This window comes from Syzygium oleosum, unplaced genomic scaffold (genome assembly GCF_021117445.2).
Source record: "Syzygium oleosum isolate NSW1041296 unplaced genomic scaffold, Sole_v2.1 Sole_v2.01, whole genome shotgun sequence".
Taxonomy (NCBI): domain Eukaryota; kingdom Viridiplantae; phylum Streptophyta; class Magnoliopsida; order Myrtales; family Myrtaceae; genus Syzygium; species Syzygium oleosum.
The window spans coordinates 33,646,886-33,669,163 of record NW_026607485.1 but is presented as its reverse complement, the minus strand read 5'-3'; the positions used below and the strand labels follow the sequence as shown (position 1 = coordinate 33,669,163).

The 22,278-nt window shown below is 40.5% G+C and overlaps 4 protein-coding genes and 1 long non-coding RNA gene across 5 annotated transcripts; 2 read left to right on the top strand and 3 right to left on the bottom strand.

The window, feature by feature from the left end:
- Nucleotides 1-182: 182 nt before the first annotated feature.
- Nucleotides 183-3,241, bottom strand: LOC115681658 (uncharacterized). Its single transcript, XM_030605658.2, has 4 exons — nt 2,975-3,241; nt 2,679-2,783; nt 2,521-2,568; nt 183-659 (listed from the first exon to the last, which is right to left on the bottom strand). Exons 1-4 carry the CDS (start codon nt 3,239-3,241, stop codon nt 420-422), a joined length of 660 nt encoding a protein of 219 aa, XP_030461518.2. The 3' UTR covers nt 183-419.
- Nucleotides 3,177-4,086, top strand: LOC130138997 (uncharacterized). Its single transcript, XR_008817240.1, has 2 exons — nt 3,177-3,311; nt 4,029-4,086. It is a non-coding gene; the product is annotated as an uncharacterized LOC130138997 (long non-coding RNA).
- A 1,570-nt stretch (nt 4,087-5,656) lies between these two features.
- On the top strand, nt 5,657-10,433 carry LOC115683105 (inactive glucose-6-phosphate 1-dehydrogenase 4, chloroplastic-like). Its single transcript, XM_056317436.1, has 12 exons — nt 5,657-5,901; nt 6,642-6,894; nt 7,082-7,326; nt 7,778-7,872; nt 8,299-8,413; nt 8,529-8,734; nt 8,845-8,953; nt 9,040-9,077; nt 9,145-9,265; nt 9,342-9,544; nt 9,723-9,923; nt 10,009-10,433. Exons 1-12 carry the CDS (start codon nt 5,836-5,838, stop codon nt 10,244-10,246), a joined length of 1,890 nt encoding a protein of 629 aa, XP_056173411.1. The 5' UTR covers nt 5,657-5,835; the 3' UTR covers nt 10,247-10,433.
- A 4,236-nt stretch (nt 10,434-14,669) lies between these two features.
- LOC115682505 (pentatricopeptide repeat-containing protein At1g56690, mitochondrial-like) lies at nt 14,670-17,845 on the bottom strand. The gene is made up of 2 exons (XM_030606744.2): nt 15,328-17,845; nt 14,670-15,017 (listed from the first exon to the last, which is right to left on the bottom strand). Exon 1 carries the CDS (start codon nt 17,176-17,178, stop codon nt 15,469-15,471), a length of 1,710 nt encoding a protein of 569 aa, XP_030462604.2. The 5' UTR covers nt 17,179-17,845; the 3' UTR covers nt 14,670-15,017; nt 15,328-15,468.
- Nucleotides 17,846-18,584: 739 nt separating this feature from the next.
- Nucleotides 18,585-22,278, bottom strand: LOC115682512 (GDSL esterase/lipase At1g09390). The gene is made up of 5 exons (XM_030606756.2): nt 22,005-22,278; nt 20,531-20,719; nt 20,172-20,332; nt 19,592-19,856; nt 18,585-19,338 (listed from the first exon to the last, which is right to left on the bottom strand). The coding sequence occupies exons 1-5, from the start codon at nt 22,246-22,248 to the stop codon at nt 19,082-19,084; spliced, it is 1,116 nt and encodes a 371-aa protein (XP_030462616.1). The 5' UTR covers nt 22,249-22,278; the 3' UTR covers nt 18,585-19,081.

Genomic DNA, 22,278 nt, shown 5'->3' with positions numbered 1-22,278 from the left:
TTCCAGTCACTTCCGCGCCTCAAATGCAATAATACTTCATAATTTAAGCAAGACTGATGATAGCATGTATGCAGGAACAATTCAGTATATCTAAAGTCTTGACAACACATTCTACAATGACAGTAGTATTGACCTAGGATGAAGAAAAATCAGGCGATGATGACTTCAGTTGAGAAAATATGTTCAGATCCAAGCACATCAGAAATTTATTGACATCCCCACACAAAGATCACTTACATTTGGAAGCGATCAAAACCCTTCTGACAAACATCAAGGCAAATATATGAGAACAGTGTCCCACAATAACTTTTTTTTGGTTTTTCCATTCTGCATGAACTTACTATGCATAAACATTCCTTCTTTACACCCATCCACCTTCACATTAATGGCGAACCAAAAAAAAATGGGTGGATGTTCTGCTAATCAAAAGCAGCAAGAGCCTCCAGCAAGGAGGCAGCAAATTGCATTTGGGTCTCCTCATCTACAGTGAAGAAGAGAGGCACATGGACAAAGAGGGATTTGATCCCATTTTCCTCTGCAAAGCGAAGGGAATGATAATAGACGTAGTTGCACACAAATCTACCAGCATCATCAGAAGTCATGACGTGATAGCCCTTCTTTGACAAGGCCTGTGCTATCTCCTGAATGGGTAGAGAGGTCTGCATGAAGTAGAACAATACAAAAGCATTCCATATCAAATACAGGAGATTAAATGATCCAAACATTCGCACAGCAGGATCTATGAAGCAAAATGAATATCATAGCCACAGCTTTAGAGATTAGCTACAGTAGCAGTTTGAGAAGAAAAATAAAAAATAATACTAGAAGAGAATCATCACAAGGTCCAAGTGATCCACAATTGTCAGTAATACATCTGACAAGAAGAATTGCTATCCATTCAAAGGAGAACTGCCATTCAAACTTGAGGGCAAGTTCTGTCGAACTAAGACAATTAAGTAAGAATAAGTGCAAACAACTAGTTTATTGCAAACGAAAATGCTTCACTTGATATGCCGTCACCAGGAAAAAGAAAATAGAACTAGAAATGAGGATAACCAAGAAAAATTTGGCGTTGCACTAGCTAAGGACATTTGTTTAAGGTGGTTTTGGATACATGAAAAGACAACCTTCAGATGCTCCTGAGAAGACGCAACTTTATGACAAGGACATGGGTTAGGTAAAGGAAAATTTAAAACACACAGGGCCAAAGAACTTAAGGGAAGGTCTTCACTGTTTGATTCTTATTGAAGACAATCCATCTAAATAGAGAGCAACTGTGCAAGAAAATCTAAGAAGTGGACCCACTCAGCCGAAAAACACTTATTGATACTGTTGTAATTCAAATGAGAATCACCGTATGCAATGGAACTTTCAATTTTTTGCTTAACTTAATAGCAAAAGTAGCTGGATGGAGGTGAATCAACATGAAGGTGAATCCAAGAACACCAATAGCCAACCATTCACTATTTGCTATCATCGTTTACATTTTTTTCCACGTGAAGAAGCTATTTCCTGAACCTTTTCATTAATTAATGGAGGATTAACCAAACTGAATGTTCACCAAATTGCTTTTTGAATTTTCACTCAGTGCAATATCTTACTATTAGAACTCAATTTTAGTGATGTTGTGTCCATTGACTTTAAATGTCCATACACTTTAAACCAGCAAAAAGTTTTCATATATTGAACTTGATTCTTCAATTACTGACTGTAGAGTAACAGACCCAGAAGAAACAGGAAGAGGTACAATATTATCTTCTTAATGGCTAAGCAAGATCATTAGTCTAAGACTTCTTCGAAACCTTAGTCTGAATAAATGTTTCAAAAGATACAGTCCAGTTGAGTCACTTCAGCAAACAACTCATGCTATGCTCAGTAAATGACAGTGTAAAGGGTTCCCATCCGGGAGAAGCTCGGGAAACTCTTGATCAAGAAATAAATTAAAGCAAGAAACAAGGAATGTGGAGACCCCTAAATTTTTGCGTCTCTTTTGTATTATTCCTCCATTACGTGTGAGTGCTATGAAGATATCATTGAAAATCATAATTGTTGGAATTATGGATGATTCATAATTAGGAAAACACAGTGGAATAAAAAAACCCATAATGGACTCCTTAAGTACAAAATTGACAAGATTAGTTGATTGTCGGAAGAAAATTACATCTATGCAGAGATATGCAACAAATGCAGGTAAGGATTTGGATGTTTAATTCCATCAAAGAAAACCAAAATGACCCAATGAGGTATTTCAGGCAAATATCACAGAATTGGCAACAAAAAGTATGCGAATATATGCTCCATTTGTTTAGATCACATAAACACATCCTGCTACTCAGCCATAAAATTACACGCATCTTCTCTATTAAGATGGAAATTATTTATAGGATTAACATACACAATAGAAGAACTAAGCACATGCATCAACGCTAAAAGGACCGAAATTGCAGCTGACCAATGCCAGTCCAGCATAAACATTAGGAAGAAGGAACAAAAAAATAAAAAACAGAAAATTAGCTCTACCTCACGTGTTCGAGAAATCGCACCATCTGAAGGGATGATGGGGACTTTCTGCAAATTTTAAAGAATCAAAGGCATTGAACAAACAGTATAACTTATGAAGAATGAACTGATCAAACAAAACATAGGTACAAAAGCAGGAAAGCGTGATGAGTATACACCTGAGGCTTCCATCCCATCTCATCCGGACAGCGAAAAGTAGCTTCATTAAAAGCTTGATGCTCAATAGCAAATTTTGTGGCACCACTATTGACCCCAAAATGTACCTGAAGATTGATATCAGAGAATGTATGTTGGCAACACACAGTCATTTAAGTTCTGAAGATTCCACTAATGCGACTCAGAAAAGGATAACTCTGGGATGGGATGTGTTGTAAAATGCTGTCATTGATAAATAATTGGGGAAGACCAAAGTGAAATTAACAAGACTAGGTATTTCACGGGTGAAGCAACTCACCCAGATAACTCGTCTCGAATTTGTTAATTCGGAATCATTTTCCTCTATGGCCAATTGTAAAGTCTTATAGAGAGAAGCCACTGCCCCCTGTCCAGCTGTCTCGAGAATGCTGCAACTTCCAAGAGTCAATCCTTTTGGCAAACCCCTTTTATTCATATATTCTCTTATATTGCTCACAATTGTCTCTGTTGGGTTCTCAGGAACTCCATGGAACTTCTTAAAACCGGTCATATGAATTGTCACAGCTGGAGGCCCTTCCGAACCCATTTTCTTGCAACTGAATTATAAATTAATAATTTGTTATCGCGTCGAGATGGAAGCTCACCTTCAAGCACCTGTTTTGGATGGTTGAAATATAAGATACGATTAGTAGACTATCACTTCAGCACAATCTCAGATAGAAAATGATGCTAATAATTTGTTTAGACTACAATGAAGCACCAGTCAAGCACTCCATTGAAAAGTAGCTGATCGCAAATTCAAGTGACGCAAAGATCTCACAATAATCTATCTAAAAATCGTGACCATGAGATTACAGCATAGCTGCAGGACATGACATGCCAACTCTAAGTCCTGCTGCAAAATCTATCCCTTAACAGGCAAAGTCAATGATGGTGTTCAATCCAACACTAGCACAATAAAGTCTACCAAAAAAATGCTGATGCACTGATTTAGTAACCGCAATTAGCGGGAAACCCAGGAAATGTATGAGAGCAACAAGCCCAACGATCACCTCGAGACAATAGAAAGAGAAGAGGCATTTGGAGCATAAATTGATTAAATTGACGGACCACGCCAGAAACAGAGGATGGATCATCAAAAAAGCAATCTTTATTCCGACCAACATGAACATTACAACTCATCGGTCAAATCAGAGTGCCGACGGATCGAACCCAATTGAGCATCGGCCCTTCTCCGACGACCCAGATGATCGGGCAAGCTCAACGCGCGAGACCCACCTCAGAAACTTCGAGACTTTGTGACGACTACCCTATGGATTGAAAAGTTAAGCAGCCAAAAAGATAAGAACAAAGAGAACCTGCGTACCCTTCAGGGAGAGGAGAGGAGAGGATGATTGAATTGAAAAGGGTCGATCCCTATCTTATCAGAAAGCGAAGTTGGTTTTCAACTCTGGAACCTGATAGAGAGAGAGAGAGAGAGAGAGAGAGAGATTCAGCACAAGAGATAAAGAAAAGACGGGAGATGGATAATATCTTAATACAAGGAACGTGCTAGTGGCGGGTCACTGTCAAGAGGACGAAGAAGAAGGGTTGTCTTCGTCTTCGTATTTGGTTTTGGAATGGAGGTGGCTCCATCGCTGGGGCTCGCGCGGGCGTGGCGTGGAATTGATTAACGTTTGGCTCGAGGGTGAGGCGACTGCAGACAGTGCACGGTTCTCTTACAACCCCGTTTATCCTCTGAACTGTCGTTTTGTCACTGAGCACTTTCTTCCCATGAAATGCTGTTCTAAATTCTCCTGTTTGAAATAAGATTAGATGATATGTCAAGAGAAATGGTAACCATAAAATAAAGCCGTGTTATGGTTTTCAAAATTGCGCGACGGATTATTGGTGAGTATTTAAAAGAATACATTGTTTTCGAGCACCGAAAGAGAATCCGTTTTCAATAAAATCGGTTCGAAAATCAGTTATGTATAAAGTCTTGGGATTCTTATCTCCATTGTTCAATTAAAAAAAGTTGCGATTTTTTTTTATGTGATAAGTATGCAGGTTAGAAGAAGTTTGAGATGTGGGGTTGGCGTGTAATCATTTCAATAAAAAATTAGCTGCAGAAATTGGAACAGTCTTTAACTTTGCCTTTTTCTGTTTTTCTCCTTTTTTCTGGATCAAAAGCCTTTAACAAGATGTATGAGTCCACCCAACATGATTGTTGATGATTGATGGACCGACTTTTGCTAGGTGATTGTGAGAAAATCCATTGAGCCACTTCTTTATACTATTGTATTGCTGCTCTTTTAGAGTTTTCTTCTAGTACTTTTCAAATATGAAGTGATTATTTTGGTAGAAACTCCATCGAGATAGGTATGAATGCTAACATCATGGCTTAAGAGAACTCAACACGTAATCGCCAAAAAGGGGCCAAACTTTGGAATCTCTTGCCCCTAGAGAAATCTCGCTTGAGTGTGCGTTCGATGAAATTGAAGCGAGTTGGGCATCCTAAATTACATTGTCTCTCCTGTAGTGAGATTTATCTTTGAAACCGGCTGATTTAGTTTCAGACCGATTTTATCAAGAACCTATTAAATTCCAAATTCTTGATTTGAGACCTACCCATTTCGAAACTGGTCATTTCTATTAATTCTTGACAGCCGACCCTAAGAATGACATTGAGACATGAGCACAGGTAAGGAGCATGGATTTGGACCATTTTTGAAGTGAATCGGAAGGAAAACGCGAGCCAATTTTTCAAGAACGGTGAGATCTCAACGATTGATTTTTGCAATCTTATTATGATTTGGGATAAATCTCAAGTAATTTTGTCGAATTTTTACTTGAATTAAGTAGGAGGTAGAATGGGATAAATCTCACTTACAGAAGAAGTCAAGTATATGATTCACAAAACTTTGGCTTGATAGATTTATGAAAATGAACAAAAAAGGGAACTCGAACCCCTCCAATCATTCCATAAACCACGGCCACGACCCGCAGGACCACAACCAGGTGCGACCCATAGATTCTTCTTCTTTCGCTTCCAGGCTCGTGCAATCTGCGAACTGCCGAGTACCGACAGGCAAAAAACAGGGGTGACGAAGCCTTAGTTTCCTTGGAAAATTTCTCTAACTTTTCTTTGTCCGATGTGCACGCATGACAGAAAGGCTCGAGCTTTAGTCAGACCATCCGATGTCGATGTCATTTTCACTCCACCCAGAATCTTCGCTCGCGGGACCGATCGTTTCGCGCCCGACCGTGAGTTCTTTATCTCGGATACATGTTTCCCATCTCTACTTTATGCAACCGTAGCTCTACGCTAAAGATGGGAAATTTTTACGACTCGTGTTGCTTCTTATTTGTGATGCTCAAATGGGTGTGCTTTGGGATCAATAGCAAGTGACTGCAAGCGAGTAAATCTTGCTAGGAGAGGGTGTATTTGTAGTTCAGATTTTGGAACTTTTTGAGTGGTTTCAGAGAAGAACCCACATGAGCAATTCGAACGATAGGCAAGAGCTTGCCACTATATGTAGGGATTTTGAGCAATCTGAGATAGGATTTCAGTCTTAAGTAGTGCTAGTGGATGTATTATTTCATATGCTTTGGGCTGCCATAAAAAATCTCTCCAGAATTCAAAAAGAGATGGAAATGTGTGTTACCTTACGATATATTTAAACCGGACAGGATCAATGGAGTTAATGTTGGCATTTACTAGCTTTACTATGTAGGTGTCATCATATCTGTATCAAGTAGACAACTAATTTTGATGTTTGATGAAACTTTAGGCTGTTAAAAGCTGATGAACCTAATGAATTTGCTTAAGACAAAGAACATATTGTGTTACTAAATAGGAAGATGCTTCTAAAGAAATGGAGTTACGCTTGGCTAGCAGGTTTGTACGGTGGTCACTAGAAGTTGATTTGTGAAGATGTTGGAAAAATGTAGCTGAGGAATTTTCTTGAACATGTGAACTGAGTATCTAATCATGGTGCTTTTAGGTTCCAAAAAATTTGCTTGCATGCAGTTTTCATCAGCATCGTATTGTGTCTGGAGGTGCTACGAGTCTCTGCAGAAGATTTTGTGGTCTGAAACTGTGGATACTCCAGAGGTTAAACCTTCAGCCAGGACCTGCAAAACTTGGTAGATCTAACAAATTTGGAGGTATAAAAAATCAAAAGAAAGATCGAGGTGCAGATCCTTCTCAATCAGCCTTGACACCTGAAGAAGCATCAACGTTAAAATTGCATTATGGTAAGCCATAATGCCATAAATCCTATTTTTCTAGCATATTGATTGATCGGATGAATTATGACTAAAACTAGGTCTGCAATATTTTCTCCTTTTGTGATTTGAACTGCTGTGTTGTAGTTGAATTTTCCTATGTTACCTTGTAAGATGTTGTTGAGTATGCAACTCACAAATTTCATTGGAGAAGCAGCTCAGGACAGCTTACAGTCCAAGAGAACTTCTTTACAATATGTTCAGTCTCCTCCTGACAAGAGCGTGGTCGCTTTGGCAAAATCCATTTTATCTTTGCGACAAGCGCCTTCCTGCAGTTTCTCTGTAAAGGGCGATGGAGAATCATCCCTCTGCATTGCAGTTATAGGAGCTACGGGCGAGTTGGCAAAGAGAAAGATCTTCCCAGCTCTGTTCGCTCTATACTATAGTGGCTTCCTTCCTGAGGTAAACTGCTGTTTGAGAGATAGTTGCACTTACGTCGGTATTCATCATGGTGAAAATCCATATGGCTTTTGTTGGAGATAGTCTGATATGTATCCTGTCAACTCTTCTTAGTGGGAAGAGCTTTGCTTTTGTCCTCTTTGTCTGTTCTTTTCCTTGTGTCAGTAACAGCTGTATTTTTGTTCATTCATTACTTATTCTACTTGTTTCACCTCTCTGATTTTGTATGTCATTTATTCTTCAGCTATTTATTACATATTGGCTGACACACAAAAGATGAATCACAAAGATGTTCTTGGTGATAAAATAAAAGTGAGATTCCTCTCTGTTCAGATGGATTGTTGCCTGCTTTAACTAGGCCATCTTATCGAATAGTAGGGGATCTTAAGAATCTTTTGTGAGCAGAATTGGATGAATTTGTAACTCTGAAGTTCTTTTGTTTTTGTGCATACAGAACATCTATATTATTGGTTACTCGAGAAAGAATTTGACAGATGAAGATCTGAGATCGATGATATCTTCAACTTTGACTTGCCGAATTGATCATCAGTATGGAACTCTAATACGTTGCACATCAAATTTTTACTTCTTGTTCCTGTTAAGAAAGTATGTTTATAGGATGACATTCCTGAAAAAAATCTAATTAAGAAGCATAAATATACTATGAGCTGATCGCTTGGTTTGTGCTTGCTAAAAATTACTTAGGAGACTCAATTGTTCACAGGTTTCAAACTGTCCTGATAGTTTCTTGGGCCACCATCAGAACCCATCTGATACTACGGGAGAGTTTCGACTTTTCTGAAAAGTGATACAGGAAACTTTGTTTTTCTATCTCAATCAGGGCTGCAAATCCAGTGATATCTTAAAAAGATTAGGTTTCTGTTACCATGATTGTTACATTTCAGTTTTCCCTTGTAAGCTATTGTGGTCCGAATCCTTGACTGACTGGCATTGCATGTATGCATACTGTTCTAGGCAAAATTGTGCGGAGAAGATGGAAAGTTTCCTTAGTAAAACATTTTACCTCTATGGGGGATACGACAACAACGAAGGGATGTCAAAACTTGATGCCAGGATGGAGCTGCTTGAGGTAAAGCTGGATACCACTGTCGTTTGGACTTCTTCATGTTCTTATAGACCTCATTCTACTTTGGTTATATAAATTCAGTCTCTTTGACATTCATTTAACAGCTTATCTACCTCAGGGGAACTCTGAAGCAAACAGGATATTTTATCTATCTGTACCACAAGAAGCACTTGTAGATGTCACGTCAACCCTCGCAAACTACGCCCAAACCCAGAAAGGCTGGAATCGCGTAATAATTGAAAAACCATTTGGTTTTGATGCACCATCTTCGAATCAGCTGTCACAGTTACTTCTTTCAAAGTTTGAGGAGAATCAAATATACAGGTACTGGTTACATTCTTCTATTGCACATGTACATGCATGTATTCCTTAGAGTGAGAATGCAAGGAACAGGTTTTACTATTATGAACTTTAATCTGTCTATGTTGCTTTAGGATCGATCATCTCTTAGGAAGGAACTTAATTGAGAATCTTACAGTTTTAAGGTTCTCCAATCTTGTTTTTGAGCCGCTCTGGAGCCGAAAATACATACGTCATGTACAGGTAATGTATAGTTTTCTCCATTTGCTTCATACATTGAAATTTAACATGCACTAGAAGTAGTCATAAGCCGTTGAATGACTTTGCAGGTCATCTTATCTGAAGATTCAGTTGTGACAGCAGGAAAGTATGTAATGGTCGTTGTACGTTAGACTTGGATATGTAGTTCCCTAATAACTATCACCCTCATGCAGGTACTTTGAGGGTTATGGGATCATCCGCGACATTGTACACAGTCATGTCCTTCAGACGATAGCATTGTTTGCCATGGAACCCCCAGTAAGTCTTGATGGTGAGGATATACGAAATGAAAAGGTACATTGGCAGATTCTTATGCTATCCACCCAATAAGAGGTATCTGTACATGCTGATTTAGGAGTTTCTTGTCCAGGTCAAGGTTCTGCGATCGATACGGAGCTTAGAGCCTAATGATGTGATTCTTGGTCAATATAAAGCTACTTCTGGGAACAATGTTGATCTATATCTGAATGATTTGACTCCGACGTTCTTTGCTGCCGCACTTTTTATTGATAATTCAAGATGGGATGGTGTGCCCTTCATGGTTAGGACTGGCATGGGAATGATCAAGCACAGGTCAGACTCATTCATAATTGCTTTGAAGAGATTGACATTTCTTTCAACACTGTAAAGTTAGATACGACCCTTCGTTGCTTTAAGGTTTGCGAACTTCGCTTATATTGTATTTCTGTAATGTAAGTCCATCATTCTACACTTCAGTGATGTATTTGCTTCGACGGTCCATGTTATGCAGGGTGGAGATACGCGTACAATTCAATCATGTTCCTGGAAACATCTATCGGGAATGTCTGGGGCATAATGTAGACCTCGCCACTAATGAGCTGATTCTACGCGACTTACCTGACGAAGCCATCCTACTTAAAGTGAACAATAAGATGCCTGGGCTGGGCTTGCACTTAGATGCATCTGAACTCAACTTATTATACAAGGACAAGTAAGTCCTGGTTACAAGATCTCTCCACATTGATACCATTCTAATTTACTCCATGATGTGATGGTTTTGGCATGGATTGTGTTAGGTATAACGTGGAGGTGCCTGATTCATACGAGCATCTTCTCCTCGACGTCATAGATGGAGACAGCCATCTGTTCATGCGGAGCGACGAGCTTGCGGCCACGTGGAATATACTAAATCCAGTCCTACAAGAGATAGACAAGAGGAATATTGCGCCGGAGATCTACGAATTGGGCGGCCGAGGTCCTACTGGAGCTTACTATCTTTGGGCCAAACACGGGGTTGGGTGGGCCGACAACTAGCGAGCGCATCCATCCCATAAGTGCACCACAGAAGAAAAGTTGAAAACAAAAAGAAAAGATTCTCTCCTGTTGATGTATGTGAGCAGTAACTGTAATTGTGTGAACAGTGGGATGAAGAACATGGCAAATAAATTGGAATTGTGGATGAGTTTAGCAAAATCTTCAACCATTTGAAAATTCTTTTGAACCCTCATTCAGTTGATAGTGTAATCGTATTTCGACGTTGAGCAACCGTATCAGACCGCACCAGTCGACCGAGAAAGAAAACAAGAGAAACGATCATACAAGGGGAGGACAGATGTGAACTCTGCATAAGTTGCAGCTTCAGTAAAAACGAACAGGCACCGACGTTTTGTGTTAGGTGCAAGGATAGGAAGGTGGTTTGACCCGAAGTAACCGAGGGAGGAAGCGAAGTGCAGACCGAAGAGGCCAGCCGAGTCAACGGTCTGACTGCATGTGTCAGGTTTAGCCTTTTCTAAGGGCAGTGCGAATTTACCATGAAACCCTCAGTTCCCACGAGAGGACAAATGGACAATCAACTTTGCCATGGTCATCTTCGTGTTTTCACAAATCTTAATCAAAGACCCGCATGGCCCTCATGGCCCCTATATTAAGAAGTGAAGCTCTCGCTGCACGTTTCACAGCTCCACTGCAGTGAAAGAAGAGGATCAATGGATGATGGAGAGAGAAAGAGGAGGAGGATTGGGAGCGAAGAGGGAGGTCGAGAAGACGGAGGCGGTGAAGGCGCGGATGAGGAGGAGAAGATGGAGACGTTCTTCGCGCTGATACGGAGCACGAAGGACGTGCTCCAGAGCGTCGCGAGAGAGTCCCGCGAGAGGGCGAGGTTGGAAGAGGAAGAGTGGGCGAAGAAGGCGGCAGCGGCCTGGACTCCGAGGTTCCGGCCAGAAGATTTTGCGGGAGACGACAAGTCTCTGAGCGGGAGTGTTCCTGAAGTTCAAGCTGGCCCTTCCAACTCCAAAGAAGGAGAAGAAGAAGGGAAGGCAAAACGAGAGAAGCAAAAAGAAGACAATGACTTGGAACTCAAGCTTTCCCTCTAGTCAATTCAGTGACACTTCTTTGAGATGACAGCTTAGTATTGAACAAGTTCAAATCTTTGCTCATTCAATCCCATTATCGCGAGGCTCATTTGCTGATCGATTTAATGTAATGTGAACGAATCTAGTCGATATATATCTTATGGTGGCTGCTGGCTCGATTTTCATATACTCTTGTACTTGATTCTGCATTCGATTTGCGCCTTTTTATTTTATTATAATGGAACCCGTGTCGGTAATTGTAACAACGATGAAGATGGCGAAAAATGGCGAAATCAAAACGAGGTGTGAGGCAAGAGAAAGAGAAGAGGTAAACAATGGAATTCTTGCTAAGATTATCAAGCTCCGGAAAAGCTACACTTCAATTTGGCCTCTGCATAATAGTCAGATTTTGGGTCCACATAGAATCCAAGGCAGTTTCTCGATTTCATTTGTCTTGATTTGACTTATTGAACGGGTGGGGTCGAATATGAACGCGTCGAAAATCGTTCCGATTTAAATTCTCTAGTGATATTGATCTATTTATTTTTATATAAAATAATTTCAGCGACTCATACCGATCTGGGCACGGCGCAAACCCAACCGGTTGGGACTCCGATTCCGAACGATTTTTCTTCTCGAATATGAAAAACAGCATACTAATAATCGGATAAAGTTTGACCAGTTTTCACCGCCTAACTAATTTGATTAAAAGATAAGTTCTCCACGTCATGATTAGGAGATTTCCTGGAAAAATTATATCCCCCTTTTTCTCGAGGGACCAAAGGTCTTTATCACTTTACTGTTGATCCAAACTTTTGCGTCATTCGACCAAAAAAGAAGAATCTTTTGAGTTAAGCTGGATACCGTTTGCACTAAACTTTTATGCAACCATGAACGTGTGATGCACATGTTATTTGTATTACATCCAAATGATATCTTACTTCCTAAGTACTCCGATTGAAATCTTCTCTTTCGACCAAAAAAATAATAGAACTCACACGTGCAAATCGATGGAAGTATAGGTGGACTCCACGGGTGACCCACAAAAGTCATCAGTCGAGGTGGATTTGGACACATGCAAGGTATAACTGTGACGATTTGCTACGTCTCTTGCTTGTTCCTAAGCCTCGAGCTATAGAGAGCACGAACAGCTCTTTACTGTTCATGCAATTCTTTTTGGTTCTAGCAAAAGAAAAGGAAAATTTCTTTTGAGGCAAGGTTTTTTTTCTTCTATTTACGAAAATAGAAAAGAAATATTTTTGCGTATGATTCATGTTAGTCTAATGTTTTTTAAACTTAAGGTGTATTGTATTGAACCAAATCCATACCGTTATAGCCGCAAGATTCATAATAATAATAATAATAATAATAATTTAAAGTAACAGTCGTCCCAAAAAGACTAATTAGACTCCTCCGCGCCTAGATATCGCGTCATCTTATTTTTTGTTGGAAAAGACTCGTACTCAGTTTAGATGGAGCGATTAGGAAGGAAAAAATGGTTAATTCCAAAAAAAAAAAGCACCTGAACTGTTTTTTGTCTGAATAAAAGCATCGATTTTTACTCTAGTCCCAAATCTGGCTCCCGTGATGTGAAATTTTCAAGTTGTTCGAGCCAGATTTGGGATTTAAAGTGAAGATTGGTGATTTCTTATGAGATAAAAAAAAACGTTTGGATCAGAATTGTCACTCAAGGTAAAGTTGGTACTTTTTTTAGACTCAGGCCAGAAGGAAAAGAAGAAACTTAGACAATTATACAAGAAAAGAAAATAAACAATTTGAATGGATTAATTTATTATACTTTCGGTTCGGATACCAACGCGGGAAAAGAAAAGATAAGAATGCGTTATGACAGAAGCATCTTTCATGAATTTATAAATGGATGCAAAATAAGGGTATAAGCGAGGAAGAGGAATTTGCTAAGTAAATACACGAATCCCTTCATATCCCTACGTAGAAGTTTAAAATGTACATACAATAAACCAAATACCATATTAATCTCACCTAATCCTTACCAACCAATTTCTCCGTCTGTTCCCCTCCATCCCTACAAGATTGTGCTTTTTTTTAGAAGCCTTTCTCTTTCCCTCCTAAGCCTACCCAATTCACATCATGCAAAAGTCTAGTTCACTGCGCGCCATTGCTTTATCAAATCATGCACAGTGTGAAAACCCTTCAAAATATCTCCTTAATGATTATGGCAATGGAGAGATCCACGTGAAAGGAGAGGGGGTGCATTGGTCAATAAGGAGAACAGCGAGGGAAAAAAACACCCATTTCAACTCCATGCAAAAGCAACCTGTCAGAATGACGCAAACGTCCATGACATCAGAAGGGCCAACCGCCATTGATGCTGCTGAAATATGTAGAACCAATCCCATATTAGTTGGTTCATGTCAAACACTGTCAGGGGACACACCTAAAGAGGACAACGACACCCAAGAACGAGGGTTCCACTTAGATATTTTGAATTCTGAATGTGGTGGGAAACACATTGGCTTCTGTAGAGGGAGGGAGAAATCATTATACAGACTCGTTCCATCGCCGAGGTGTGAAACAGAACTAATAGCGTTGCGCGAAATAGGTGAAGCCTGTAACTTTGTTTTTTGGAGTCCTGTGGGGATTGAACTATGTTCGTAAGGTATTATTAGCCCTGTCCATGAAACGAGTCTATGCAATATCCTCCCGTGTGCTCAGGACCATGCGATAAACTATCCGACATGAAAGACGAATGACTACGCGACAGAAGGCGTTACGAACAATGAGATAAGTTTCGCCACACTAAAGCAAGCAGAATCCATCATGTCTGTTTCTCAGATATCCTGAGAAAAAAATAGAAGATATGAACATTTCTTTAACCTGTAGTTCTGAATGTAACCATCGACCACGCAATAAAAAAAATCCTAGATTAAGGTCGATCATGAAGTTGCGCCTACTGAAATTATGTTATGCATCCAATGTTTTGCATTGCCTTCAAATTACCTTTGTGTTACACAAATATTTTTATAGCAAATAAGGTAGAAGTTCTAGCCAACTAACAGAAAAAACTCAACATCTCTGACCTTACGAAACTGACAACGTAGGTAATTCTTCAGCACTTTGATCACTCTAAGGCGAGCCTGAAACAAAGATCAGGAAGGTCAGGGTCCACTCACTGCAGCAGCAGAGGATCCGGCATCTTCCAAGAACATCAAGGTCGAATCAGAAGCACCACCTAGAAAAGGAGGAAAGTTAATTTTAGGGAAAAGGGAAAAGGAACGAAGTTGACCGGTTGCATATGTTAGAACAAACGCATAATACCAAATGATACAGCAAGGACACCACCTACTATCCAAGATTCCATGTGGCAAACCAATCAACTTTTGACCGGCTGCTCTGATATTTCGAAGATTGTTGCAACTGATACTTCCACAACACCCCGGCGGCGGTTCATCAACAAGTAACAACATGAGAGTAGTAACACTTAAAAAGTCTAGAAAGATGTGGGAGGTGTCATGTTAGTTTCTGGGGCAAAACCGCCATGCCAAAGTAGAACCGGAGCAGACAGTGCAAACTCTAGCTTCCCCAATTTGGATACCCTTTGCTGGCGATAAAGTTTATTTGCTTAAAGCTTAGACACCCAATATGAGACCTTGATTCCATGACTGTTCACCTTTTTCCTTCTGTTGGTTGAGGCCAGTATAGTTCTCCAATCAATCCTTGCATCTAGCCAATTCATCTTCAAATTTTTCAAGTCACTGCAAGGAAGCAGTTCGCAGTGAACAGAGGATACATAGATAGCATAATTTCCTTTAAATATGTATCATTAAGCATAATTATGCATTGATTCGTGCATTTTGAGGTAAGATTTGAAATAAAAGAATTTGTGCACATTAGGCAAGATTCCCCAATCACAAAAACTGCCTCAGACATTGTGCGAAAAAAGAAGTAGGTATAGGTCAATCAATTTATATTCCACTAATCTTTTTTAGAGAGTCCATAAATAAAGTTCAATTCTGTATCCATCTAAGTCTTATGATTCTGCCAATAGGGTATAGACACACATACCTAGAAGTTGGCACCTAGCATGCTCAAATTTTAGAGCAAAGATGGATTGCCTTATCTCATCTTCAGTTGAATGAGCCAGGATACGTAGTAAACTTTAGCTTGGGTCTGATTCTCTCCTAGTAGCATCAACATTAAGAGTCATCACCAATAGTCCTTGCAGGAACAGGAGCCATCCTTGAAATGGTGAAATCTGTTAGCATCCCGCAGGATTATCTCTCTTCCGGTGACTTTAGCAATTAATTTGATTGCAGAATGACAGTCACCACAAACTCGAAGATTCTTCATTACTCGGATAGGCATGCCTTCTGGTATCTTCAAAAGCCCAAAAGCTACAGCAAGTTTTTCACTGTGATATCTTAAGCTATGCACTTTTTCTTCCTCATCAATGTCATGAAGCACAAAGCTACCATCTGGAGAATAACCCGCCTGTCTCAACAACACACCCAATTTCTCCAGCATTCTCAAGATACCAACATGTTCGGGATGGCTCCTAGAGTCGCCTCCAGTAAACATATGTACTTTCTTTTCTACTTCAATCCAGCTACAGCCAGGTGACTTGCTTACACTCCTCGACCTCATTTTTCTCCTTAAATCTGCAACATCAGTCCACTTACCTTTTGATGCATAAAGATTTGATAACAAGATGTAGGGTCCAGCATTCTCAGGCTCCAGTTCTAAAAGTTTCTTTGCTGCAACTTCTGCCAAATCCAAGTTCATATATGTCCTGCAGGCACCTAGCAAGGCACCCCAAACTACAGCATCAGCTTCCACTGGCATCCCCCTTATTAGATTCATGGCCTCATTTAACCTGCCAGCCCGGCCAAGCAAATCAACCAAGCAAGCATAATGTTCAGTCTGCGGCTCCACTAGATATTTGATCTTCATTGAATCAAAAATCTCTAGCCCTTCATTTACCTTCCCAGTGTAGCTACATGCTGAGAGAACTCCCACAAAGGTAACTTCATCTGGTGGAGTCATTGAAGAGCACATCCCTTGAAATACTCTCAAAGCCTCTTCTCCTAAACCATGTTGTGCATAACCTGTAATGATAGAATTCCACATGACCACATCCTTAACACCAAACCGATCAAACACCAGTTTTGCTCTTACAAGGTTTCCACACTTAATATACATTGTGATGAGAACTGAGGTAACATACACATCAAAGTCAAAGTGGGACCTTATCAACTGGGCATGAACCTGTCTTCCTTGATCAAGACATGCCAAGCTGGCACAAACAGATAGGATACTAATCAAGGAAGGAAAGCTTGGTCTGACCCCCTCTCTCTGCATCATAGCAAACAAGTCCAATGCTTCCAACTCTAACCCTTTCCTCTCATAAACCTTGATCATTGCACTCCAAGTTCCATCATCCTTCTCTCTCGTCATATCAAATACCCGCCTTGCTTTAACTACCTCCCCACTCTGGCCAAATCCAAGGATCATTGCAGTACAGGCAACAACTGACTTCATTGGCATCGCATCGAAAATTTCTGAGGCCTCCTCTATCCGCCCACACTGGGTATAGCCCATCAGCATTGCTGTCCAGGACACCTCGTTCTTTTCTGGCATCACTTCGAAAAGCTTCCTAGCAATGTCCACCCGATTATTCTGCGCATACCCAGTGATCATGGCCGTCCAGCAGATCAAATTCCTATGCGGCATCTCATCAAAAATTTCCCTTGCTTCATTGAGTCGTCCTCCCTGACAGTACCCTCCAATCATATTAGTCCTAGCAACGACATCCTTGACAGGCATCATATCAAAGAGCCGACGGGCCTCATCAATCCTACCATCTTGAATCAAGCCCCCCAACATCACAGTCCACGATACAACATTCTTCTCAGGCATTTGCTAAAAGAGCAATTCTGCCGCGGATATCATCCCGTCCTGCACATACCCCCTCACCATTGCCGTCCACGAGACAACATTGCGCTCGGGCATTACATCAAATGCCTTTCTGGCTTCATCGATCATCCCATTCCTAACGTAACCAGAAACCAACCCATTCCACGAGACCGTGTTCCTCTCAGGCATCCTATCAAACAGCATCCGCGCTTCATGGGGCCTGCTGTTCTGGAAATACCCGGCAATGACCGCGTTCCATGACGCAACAGGCTTGTGAAGCATTTGGTCGAACACCCTCCGCGCATTATCAATTTGTCCTAGACGCGCGAGGCGGGCGATGTGGGTAGTGCCGGAGATCGCTGCATGAGTACAGAAAGCACGCCGCGGGACCATTACGAACTTCGTCCGCACATGAATCTGCAACACGAAGTTCCAAGACCGTAAAAGTTGGAACCTCTTTCCTCTCTCTTTCAGCTGATGCGTGGTTTTTTCCTCTTACCTGAGCATCGTTCCGAAATAGTTCATTGATGGGGCCTGCTATTCCATGATGCAACAGGCTTGTGAAGCATTTGGTCGAACACCTTCCGCGCACTATCAATTTGTCCTAGACCCGTGAGGCGGGGGCAAGTGCCGGAGATCGCTGCATGAGTTCAGAAAGTGGGACCGTGAAGAACTTCGTCCGCATATGAATCCTCAACTCAAATGTTTAAATATAAATTGTTATCAATAATTGAAATTTTTCATTCACTAATAACTTCAACCAATATAAATAACTATTTTTACAAAAATATTTTCTAATCGATCATTTTCCGCAAAATAAACAAAGTCAAAATGAATTTACAAAAATACTTTCATTATCAAGTAATATATTTAGATATAAATTATTATCAGTAATGAAAGCATTTTACATTAACTAATTATTTTAAGTGATATAAACGATTATTTTTAAGAAAATATTTTGTATATCATTTATTTTTCACGAAACAAATGAAGCCTAATTGTCATGATTTTCACATGCACAAACTAAATGCCATAAAAAAAATTTCGATCACCATAATGGTATGACTTCTAAAAATTCACTCGTGTGACACAATTTTTTAAAAAACGTTCACCATAATGTCGGACATTCAACATGTCATGACACTTGCGGTGAACTTTTTTCAAAATTCATAAAACTCAAATGATTAATTGGAAGTCATGACCCACAAATGAACGGACATTCAAGTGAACGTCTTTATTTTAGAAGTCATGGCCCTCGTTGATTGGAAAAAAAAAATTATTAAGCTCAAATAAGCACCGTACGAAAAGTCTCGAAAGAGATCATGCCAACAAAAAATGAACGTGAGATCTCGTACTTTTTGGGGAGCTAAATCGCAATTCGCTAATAGGATAAGTGACACTTCGTGATGTCGAGGCATGCTGCTTCCTCTAAAATTAATGTATGTGTGCCACTAAACAGACACGAAGCTGATTACATTTTTATTCCATCATATTGTAAATAACATTACATTCACACTACTTCACTGGAGAAGAGACATTCGACTCAAAGCGGTACAAAATTACAACACCCATTTCTAAGACAGCAAGAACCGTAGACGAGCACAACACAAGAACCCTCTGCAGGAGAATAGCAGCGGACTCTCAAATGACATGTTCCTTTGGCCATGAATCTTGACCATCCATACGCTCTCCCATGCTCCAATTATTTCCAGTTCGCCACTTAACAGATGCTTCGCCACCCGGTTTAGCTTCGGCAAGGAACTAAATCTGTCTAATCACTGATCAGCGATGCGATCATCCTAATTCCTCCATTAACTGTCGTTACAGGCAATGCGAGGTTACCATCTCCTCATAGCTATAAGGTGAAAAATTGCTACAATAAAGCACGTGGATGTGTGGTGGGCACTCAAATGTGCTTCACCTGAACATACCATCCTCGGCAAAAAAAATTTAACGGAGTCCGTGGTGTTGAATAAGCTGTGGACAATATTTTCGAGGCTATGATGGAGTTAGCAGCTTCTGTGTGGTGAATGCCATCCCAACTGATGTATTGAGATCCATTACTGCAGGCCTCACAGCCAGGTGTACCACAGGTGACCCTGATATTGTAGTTATATGGAGGTCCTCCATTACCGCAGCAAGTCATTAGCGGATTCAAAAAACCTGCAGAGTGATATAAGTGGTCATTACTTCCTGAAAATGATTGCTAGAGCCACATTCAAAATTCCTTGCTGATGGTATAATCTTTTATTAGATTTAGACCCAAAGAAGGATTAGGTAGAACCAGCTACATGCATCGCTCGGATGAGCAGTTACAATCATTACACTAATATACTGCTTTTAAAATATCAGAAAACTTTCAATAGCTTTTCAAATGATTCAATGGAAAAGAGAAGGGCTACACTAACAAGCTTACCATATTTAGAGGCGCTAGCAATGAGATCATATTTGATGGCATAGATGTCAACGTGTATGATAGTAGCATCAGCCAGCTCAGATCTCATCTCTTGGCATAATTTGAGTAGTCCTTCATTGAAAATTCTGGCAGCAGAATTATAACTTGAAAGACACCCGTTTTCATCCAGATCCTTCTCCTCAGCTAACGAAAGCTTTTGAGGAAGACAACCCAATGGTCCAGTATTATGTACCCAAAAGTTTCTCGCACCTTGGTCATATAGAGTCTGCATAAATTGTTAAATATAGATACTGATAAAAGCACTCCGGGCATCATTTAGCAATTATATGAGGAAGCATCTGCTTTCTATAAGTAGAAGTCCATAGATGACATGTGGCCATTCCCTTCAAAAGGAAATGTGCAAGAAGCAAGATAATACCAATGCCGGTATGAGTCACACCAGACTTCGGGATCAAAATTATCAGGCACCATTTACCGGGCTTACCCAATTGAATAAAAACTAACAATTTGAGAAAAGAAACTCAAGAATATTATTGAAAAAGTTCCTAAGATTATCTAACCACTTAAGGCATGAACTCACCTTAATAGCACTCTTAATTTCTGCAATGATAGATGGAACCCTTTTTATCACCTCTGAATAGGTGAGATTTTTGGAAAATGAATCTGCGAGGTCGTTCTGCCCAATGTCAATCAAGTAAAGTGCTTTGCTAAATTCATCAACGCTCACTGGAACTTCTGAACCTACAGATGATTTAATCATACATTGTCAGCATTCTTTTTGGACAAATATTGTATAATTTTCTTGTCTTAACTTTTGTTTATTGAGGGACGGAGCAGCAGAGTTACTGATACTGAAAATGAGTATCACTTTCATCTGCAAAGGTTAGCTAATCTATCAAGGGAACCATTGAATCGATGAGTGAATTTATAAATTCACACCTGCAGATGCAAGTTCAGTGATGCGTCCCTTGAAATGGAGAAACTGCATGACCTGAATGTTCAGCGAAAAAGGAACATATTTAGGGAGGGTTGACGAGCCTACAACTGCAAAATTTGCGCCATTTGTGAACTTGGACCCCGCCAGAGAGTCCAGGTAAGGATTGAGAAAACTAGTATTCAAACTTTGGCCTGCAAGATTAGACATATCGGCCAACAAAAGAATTTTCAACCCCTACTTCATTGGTATGAAAGTTGTATACAACAAGAATAAAAAGAAATCGCACATGACTTTTTCCCTTCGAGCTGACACAACCTATTAAAATATACCAGTCATTTCTTATCAAGTTACCACCCGACCAAATGTATTACTGCTTCCCTAAAACACAAACAACTTCAATGTTTGGAAAGCTGAACTTAAATGGCAAGCTCAGAACCATGCTAAGCAAATTCTTACCATGTCAATCTCTAAACGCGCTCTCTTCCCCATTCCCTATTCCCTTTTCGTCAAGACTGTCGCAAAATATGTGATCTCCATGCTAGGAGAATCCATGACTAAAGCAATTATATTCACTTCTGTTCAAAACCCATCATATTTAAGTTTATTAAAATGAAACTTGAGGAGCACCATTTGTCAAAATTGAAATGACATGTTTCATTAGCCATCTTGGAGGCGATCATTTTTCAAAATGCCAAAGCAACTCCAAGGAAATTCAAAGCAGTCTAAGTATTTGGAATCTCAAACGTTTAGCTATCCAGTTGAAATTAAATCGATGGCTAAGAAAAGAAACAGAAACGATGAGGTCAAAACAAATTCATAAATCGATACCCGGTACCAGAACCCACATAATACCCTATTTTAAAAATAGTGTTATCTTCGAACAATCACGCACCTGTACCATCTGTTTTTACGAATTAAAGTCCGCAAGAAGGACCAAGAGCTTTAGATTTGTTACTAACCCAGACTTGTTTGCAGCTCCTGATGATTGCATCAACTAATTATCCATTTCAGTGCATAACACGCATCAATTAGAAAGCTTTACTCCTGACCAAAAGAGGTGTCCTCCACAGCATCGCAATGGTGGGGCCCCTCCCTCTTACCCCTGTCGCCATTGCCTGACTAGTAAAATAGTATAATGCCGACAAAACCTTCCTATCAAATCCCCAATTGAATAAACAAAATGACAAGTTCCCAGATTAATATTATACAATATCAGCAGATTCCCATGTTAATCATTCACGACAGACTCTCACTCAACCAAAGGAGAACGATACCATCACCAGATTCACGATCACGGAGGCAAGCACCGTGCTTGCTACTTCTAATCCGCAACACACGCTTAAGCTGTGACTACTCAGTGATCCGCAATTCCAGCTACAACAAATCGAACTAGGAGAGGGAAAAACGGCACGGGCGAGTGACTACTCAGTGATCCGCGAAGGAAGGACCTAGAAATGCAGGGGGGAGGCGGCTTACAGAGGAAGTCGATCACCAGCCGCCCGTCGCTCAGCCTGCCGGTGGATCGGCCGAAGAACGACCGGCCGTTGGGGGGATTGACCGGGAAGCCCAGGCCGGCGACGAGCCCGCCGGTGTCGGAGTTGGAGTCGCCGAAGCTGAAGATGACCGGCCGGTCGCCGCCTCCGCACCCGCCGGCGACGGCGGCGGAGCGCAGCCAAGAGAGTGAAGCGAGGAGGAAGAAGACGACACGTGAAGCGTACATGGTGAGGACGACGGTACGACGTGATGCGAT

Excerpts from the sequence above, each read along its gene's own strand:
- LOC115682512 (XM_030606756.2), bottom strand. The coding sequence starts at position 22,248 with ATGTACGCTTCACGTGTCGTCTTCTTCCTCCTCGCTTCACTCTCTTGG. Across the intron at positions 19,857-20,171 it reads AAATTAAGAGTGCTATTAAG|ACTCTATATGACCAAGGTGC; the intron begins GTGAGTTCATGC and ends CAATTTATGCAG. Across the intron at positions 19,339-19,591 it reads TGCTAGCGCCTCTAAATATG|GTTTTTTGAATCCGCTAATG; the intron begins GTAAGCTTGTTA and ends ATCACTCTGCAG.
- LOC115681658 (XM_030605658.2), bottom strand. The coding sequence starts at position 3,241 with ATGGGTTCGGAAGGGCCTCCAGCTGTGACAATTCATATGACCGGTTTT. Across the intron at positions 2,569-2,678 it reads AGATGGGATGGAAGCCTCAG|AAAGTCCCCATCATCCCTTC; the intron begins GTGTATACTCAT and ends TAAAATTTGCAG. Across the intron at positions 660-2,520 it reads CGATTTCTCGAACACGTGAG|ACCTCTCTACCCATTCAGGA; the intron begins GTAGAGCTAATT and ends TACTTCATGCAG.
- LOC115683105 (XM_056317436.1), top strand. The coding sequence starts at position 5,836 with ATGTCGATGTCATTTTCACTCCACCCAGAATCTTCGCTCGCGGGACCG. Across the intron at positions 5,902-6,641 it reads CGATCGTTTCGCGCCCGACC|GTTCCAAAAAATTTGCTTGC; the intron begins GTGAGTTCTTTA and ends TGGTGCTTTTAG. Across the intron at positions 9,545-9,722 it reads ATGGGAATGATCAAGCACAG|GGTGGAGATACGCGTACAAT; the intron begins GTCAGACTCATT and ends CATGTTATGCAG.
- LOC115682505 (XM_030606744.2), bottom strand. The coding sequence starts at position 17,178 with ATGCCTGAGAAGAATGTTGTATCGTGGACTGTGATGTTGGGGGGCTTG.